General features: G+C 49.9%; 1 protein-coding gene across 3 annotated transcripts in view; it reads right to left on the bottom strand.

Annotated features, from left to right (window-relative positions):
• Nucleotides 1–215: 215 nt before the first annotated feature.
• LOC102441540 (dihydropyrimidinase-related protein 3) overlaps nt 216–6,276 on the bottom strand; it is a 105,859-nt gene continuing 99,798 nt past the window's right edge. For 2 of the 3 annotated variants that reach the window (XM_014463235.2, XM_006097454.3), the window contains exons 13-14: nt 5,450–5,612; nt 2,749–3,465 (exon numbers count right to left, since the gene is read on the bottom strand). In XM_014463235.2, coding sequence (XP_014318721.1) covers nt 3,377–3,465; nt 5,450–5,612 — 252 coding nt within the window. In that variant the 3' untranslated portion in view covers nt 2,749–3,376. Of the gene's footprint in view, nt 631–2,748; nt 3,466–5,449; nt 5,613–6,276 lie in introns of those variants that run through there. The other variant, XR_002831350.1, reaches the window with a different exon arrangement.

Here is a 6,276-nt window from a genome sequence, read left to right as displayed (position 1 = left end):
ATAAACTTAGTAATTCCCCCAAGTTTTAACAATAGTCATCAAACTCTTTAGCCATATAAAAGCTCAACCTCAACTGAAAAGATAGGAATTCCCCACATTTTCTCTGGGCAACTCTGTTTTCATCAGATCTGCCCCCTTACCAACCATTTCAGTTTTACTGATTTTAACAATTTGGGTCAATGTCATGTCACACACAGAAAAGACAGAACGACATCTGTGATTTTATAGTTATTTTAATAACCAGGTTTACATGAACAGTCACTTGATGAACTTTTTTTTTTCTTCTTAATCTCAGCTAAACTCAAAACACAGTTTTCTTCACGGTTCAAACCAAACAGCTCTTCACATTCCAGAGCCGCTTCACAGCTACCACAGGTCACAGGGAGGTCACTGTCCGTCCACGGTCACCAGACACAGAACTGAACACCCGCACACGACTTTCCAAAGAGGGGACCGACCACGGATGCTGGCTGCCGGGACAGCCGGTGTATGTCTGGGGCTCCAGCTGGACTTTTCCGGGAGAGAAGGCCTGGGGTGCTTGTGTAACGCGTCACCCTGTTGGGAAGGGCTACTCAGGGTGAGTGAAAGTCCAGGCTTAGGATGGAGGCCTTCAGAGCAGACGGTGACTCTCTGGGTGTCGGTACAAAGACAAAGGCCAAAGGATGAGGGGACTTGGAAGAAAACCCATTTTCGAGATGGCTACAGCCCTGCCAAATTCAGAAAACTTAGAAGTATCTCTGCTGGGGCGACGGAATTAACAGTTCCTCAAATACCTTTCAAGCACCCAAGATCGTGGCTCTCCCACACAGAACCCTAGCTGATTGCCATCTGGGTTTAGGGACAACGTGGGGAGGTTGGGGGGAGGGGAGCAGGTGGGGTATCCTTAGAGAGGGCCCAGGCCAACACAGGAGACAGCGAAAGAAAGCCTGGGAGGAAGACAGAAGACCCAGCAAGCCCTCCCACAGTTGGAGGATGTGCCAGTGAATTCTGAGAGGGCCTGACTCACTGTGGTGATCTCTTCCTAAACCCGTGTGTATGGGGCTCTTTGATGTGTCTTAAGGAACAGGACAGATTGGAATATAGAATTTAACTTAAGTAACAAGGAACCAGAAATCAAAGTCGACAGTGGGAGTGTTCTTGGAATTCCCAGGAATTTCTGTGCTTGGGAAGTTACTAACAGGCATGAAGAAAGGGGGGCTTTTCTCAGATTGTGTTGCCCAGCATCGAGGCATGAAGGGGCTGCTCCCCCAGCAGGGGAAGCTCGTGGAGAATGTAAGTCCTGGTTGAATGTTTCATTCAGAAGTCCCAAGTGCAGCCAACTGGGCCATGAAATATTGGTTTTCATGGCATAGAGAGGTCAGCAAAGATGAGCTGGACTCGGGGGCTGGTAACAGCAGCAGATGGTACTGAAGTGGATGTTCCCACTAGTTATTAACGTGTCTTTTCCTCCATCTGGTGGTTGTGGCTGGTACTGCAACATATCCTAAATCCCAGCCCAGCCAATGAGGTATATAGCATACGCTTCTGATATAACAAGAGGGCTGCCGGTCTGCAAAACTACCGCTCCCAGTTTGAAACAGGCTCCCACATCTTTGAGTTATAAACCACGAGCTGCACCCTCCCCTTCACTTATGTTTCCTTTAAAAAAAGGCACCATGAAAAAGCCTTAAAGGTAGCAAGGTTTTTAAGAGGAAATCCTCTTTTTCATAATTGGACGAGAAATTAGCTTAGTTAGGGGGAATCCTCTTCCTTGGCTATTTCCACATGGCTATTTCCACATGCCTCCCCAGACACGTATGCTCTCCCTCTGGCCTTCCCCTTAAAACACATTGTATGCGGTTGACTGTAAGTAGTAGAGCCACCTGTTACTACCCGCATACAATGTGTTAAAACCTGCAGTTAGGTTTCTCCCAAACACCTGGGAGGTGTTTGCGGCCTCTCTTCAGAGTACCTAGTACACAGGGTTACGAGTTCTACCAGCTGGATCCCAGCACAGAAGTCAGATCGCAGGTGAAATACATTTGTTCCTGCACAGGGGCCCCTTAGTTCTACAATCTCGTCCAGTTCAGAGAACTTGTTCTGAAGTTGAGTTTGGATGGGGAAGCACGTTCAGCTCCGGCAGACAAGGAAGGTGCCAGCACTTCCTGTACTTGTGGGCCACTTGTCACCGCCACCCACCTGGGGAGACGTGGTACCAAACAAAAGCTCCCCCCAAGGCTGTGCTGATGGCCGGGGAGACAGATGGCCTAGGACTGAGCACCAGAACCACGGTCACAGGACATGCTCTTGCTGCTCCAGGCTGGCTTTCCCAAAGCCCTGCCTGACTCCCACACAAGCTCAGATGGAAGCTAAGGAACCGCTAAGAAAATCAGCTTTCAGCAACAGCACAAATCTGATTCGCTCATGGCTGTGCGGGGATCTCGGGAGACCAAGACAATCAAACACTCACCACTGGCAGGAGCAGCCCTTCACACAAGATGCCAGGGGCAGGCTGCCCTCCTCAGTTTGAAAAGACCAGGAGAAGGTGACCTCCACCTCCTGTTTGCAGGGAGGTGCAATGTAAGCGAGGCCGCCCCACCCCGAGGGCCTGTGCGCGCTCCCAGGTGTTGCCTCTTAATAGCACCAAGACCAGAGAAGTGACCCTCCTCCCTCCTCTCCTCCTTCCCAGCCAGGAAAAGAGAAGCATTTGAAAGCAGCTCTGAGAAAGAGGCCCGGCCAAGCACTGGCACGACCAAGAGGAAGCCATGGCTGGGTTTTGGTGTTTTAATAAAATGCTCAAAGATATGAAATCTACTAAGAGAGGACGTGACAAAGTCCGGAACCTGAAGACCCCGCCTGCCTTCTCTGCTGCCTCCGGACCCCCAGGGGCCATCTTCCAAGGAAATAAATGTACTTCATTAACACAATACACAAGACCCCTTATATTCACCCACCCACCCCCCTCCCCGTGCTCACCCCACCCCAGCCCTCTGAGCTCCCAGCCTTGCTCAGGCTCCCACCACCCACTCACCCCAAATAACTGTGTCCCTTCTGTTCAGTCTCCTGACATCCAGCTTTGTCTGTCCCCTTGTCTTAAGATGCAGCACTACACACGCTCTCAACACTAGATAGCAGACTCCTTACCTTAGTGGCCTGTCTGATTGCATGCATGTAAATGGGGGAGGGGGGTCAACCAAATCAAGGCTAGGCATAAACAAAGCAATATTCGTAAAGCTAGGCAAGCGAGCGTAACATTGGAGAAACATAAGGCTTGAGGCTTATTGATTCTTTAGGTCGTAACTGTTTGGATTCGCTCTCCTCCTTAAATATCGGTGTACCATGTTGGCTTCAAATCAATCTCTTCTTGCTTCTGCCCCTCTCTCTGGGGAGGGGTGGCTTAACTCAGGGATGTGATGTTAGAACGGCCTCCAGGGGGCGCCACGATGCGCTTGCTGGCTGAGCGGACTCCTTCATCCACTTGGGTGCCTGCATTCCCAGGGAGAAAAATCGGGAGAGGGTGGGGTGTGGACAAGAGAGAAACTGGATTAATTTTAAGAGTCTAAGCCAACGGTTCTCAACCTGTGGGTGCGACCCCTTTGGGGGTTCAATGACCCTTTCACAAGGGTCGCCTAAGACCATTGGACAATACGTATTGTTTTTGTGATTAATCACTATGCTTTAATTATGTTCAATTTGTACCAATGAAATTGGGGGTCACCACAACATGAGGAACATGAGGAACTGTATTAAAGGGTCGCGGCATTAGGAAGGTTGAGAACCACTGGGCTATTACGTGCCTTCTGGCCTCCTCGCCCATTCTCGCTTGGGAGGTCTTCCAGACTTTTCATACCCACCCTCCTGAAACTCACCCTCTGCCAGGGAAAGCCAGGTTTATATCTGGACTTCATCCGACCCTCCACATCATAACAATGATAATAAAAGCAACGATGGGAGTGTTATGAGAAATAGCTGCTCCATTCACGTTTCAAGCAACGGTTTAAATGTTTCTCAGTTTGTCTTACTCAACTCTCCCCACTATCTTTCCAGAAATGGACTGTTATTATCCCATTGAAAGAGGAGGTGACTGAGGCTGTGAGGGGCTAGGGCAGTGGTCGGCAAACTGCGGCTCGTCAAACCGTGGCTCTTTGGCCCCTTGAGTGTGGCTCTTCCACAAAATACTGGCTCTTCCACAAAATACCGACTTCTGCGCATGGGCCACGAAGTTTCAATCGCACTGTACGTGCGCGCCCCACGTGGTATTTTGTGGAACAGCCACACTGAAGAGGCCAAAGAGCTGCATGTGGCTCTCGAGCCCTGGTTTGCCGACCACGGGCTAGGGTCACAACTGGCAGTGGTGACGGCCAGGCCCCTGCAGCCACAGCACACCAGGAAACACCAGTGAGTCCCTCTGTCCATTCAGAAGGAGCCGGAGAAGCTTAGGGCTGAGGGGAGCCAGGGAGCAACAGAAAAGGGCAGAACGCTGGCAAAGACTTCAGCAAGGAGCATGCTGTGACCTCTGGCCATGTCACCTGAGACCTTTCAGCCCTTTTCTTTTGTCTTCCTCCCGACCTAGGTCCCCTCATCTCTTTTCCTCCCCATATCCTGCTGCTCCCCTCCTTACCCCCTTCCTGCTGCCAGTTTTCTCTTTACACATCTCTGTCCTGCTTCCCTCACATTTAAATTGTTCATCATAGAGACCATAACCTACATTTATTTTTTCGCAATTTAAGACTACTGGTTGTGGAGGAACTGAATCATTATTTCGTATTTATATCAGGCAGTTCTTAAAGAATAGGTAAGATTCGTGATATGGCTGCCCCACGGTAAATGTCCAATCAGCAGCGGCTGCTGTTAGCTTGATTACTAGTAAGAGGGAGGGCAGAATAAAAATCCTGGGCTGGAAGAAGCTATTGCAATTCGAGCATAAAAAGAATCTGAGCTCTCTTTTCACCTGGGCACATTGCACCGCTCTCACAGGCTAAAGCAGAAAATCACTATAAATTCACCCCCCATCCTCCCCCACCAGATGGGAGCTCTGAGCAGAACTGGTGTCATTTAAGCCTGACCTTGAGCCTGACTGAGCCTCCTCTTGCTTTCTCAGCAGGACTTATTTATTGATTCAGCACAAACCATCCTTCTTGCCCAGTAACCTGTCTGGGTTCGCTCCAAGGATCACCGTTAGCTTAGAGCAGGGGTCCTCAAACTACGGCCCGCGGGCCACACGCAAATACAAATATTGTATTTGTTCCCATTTTGTTTTTTTACTTCAAAATAAGATATGTGCAGTGTGCATAGGAATTTGTTCATAGTTTTTTTTTAAACTATAGTCCGGTCCTCCAATGGTCTGAGGGTCAGTGAACTGGCCCCCTGTTTAAAAAGTTTGAGGACCCCTGGCTTAGAGCACTGAGTCCCCTTCCCCCTTCTCTCCTCCCTTTCTCATTAAGGGTCACCATCAGCTTTTCCGACTCACCCGACAGGCTAAATCCCGACTGATGGAGGTTCCTCACAGGTGGGGTCGGCCGAGTGGGGGAGCCCCGGGTGGAGCCTGCGGGGGTGCCCCCCTTGGGCGTGGTGGTCAGGTCAAACACCGGGCCGTCATACATGCCCCTCGGGACGGCGTGCAGGTCTGCCATCTGCGGCAGAGAAAGCACATCACCTTCTATTCCTTTAAAAGCTAAGGGTCGGTTCTAGGTAGCACAAATATATCAGTGCATTAAGTGTGTGCAGTGAGAACCAGGAAAAAAAGTTATTTGAAGGAGAGGAGGAGTATAAAATAAGGGGGGGGGGGTGTATGATAGAATGCTGATGGAGGTAGGTGAAGGGTTCTCTAAGGGTGACCTTTGATCTTAAGGATCCAAGAAGCTTGTATGGGGCTGGAGTTAAGGGAGGGAGGAGGCTGCGGGTACAGAGGTGTGTTGTGGAGGGCAGTGTTCCCAGCAGAGGAAACCAATGGCGGAAACATGAAATGGAAGAACCACCTGTACAGCCAGAGCAGAGCAGGTGGGAAGGGTAGTTCAAACTCCAGGCTCCCAGGGCTAGTCTAGCCCTGCTGTGTGGAGCCCTCACTTACCTAAAAATGACCTGAGACTGTAGGGGGTAGGATGGGAGCTGAAAAGACAGAGTTATGGGCCTCACCCCTAGATCCACCAGGGATGCTCTGCTTGTAATGTGTAGGTAGGTGGGTGGGTAGATGGATAGATATACGTGTGTGTATATGTCTGTCTGTCCATCTAGCGATTAAATCAGAAATATAAGATTTTATTTGATGCACAGAACCAGCTAGAAGAATTATAAACA

The sequence above is a fragment of the Myotis lucifugus genome, unplaced genomic scaffold (genome assembly GCF_000147115.1).
Source record: "Myotis lucifugus unplaced genomic scaffold, Myoluc2.0 scaffold_202, whole genome shotgun sequence".
Classification (NCBI taxonomy): domain Eukaryota; kingdom Metazoa; phylum Chordata; class Mammalia; order Chiroptera; family Vespertilionidae; genus Myotis; species Myotis lucifugus.
This window is presented reverse-complemented; position numbering and strand designations above follow the sequence as displayed.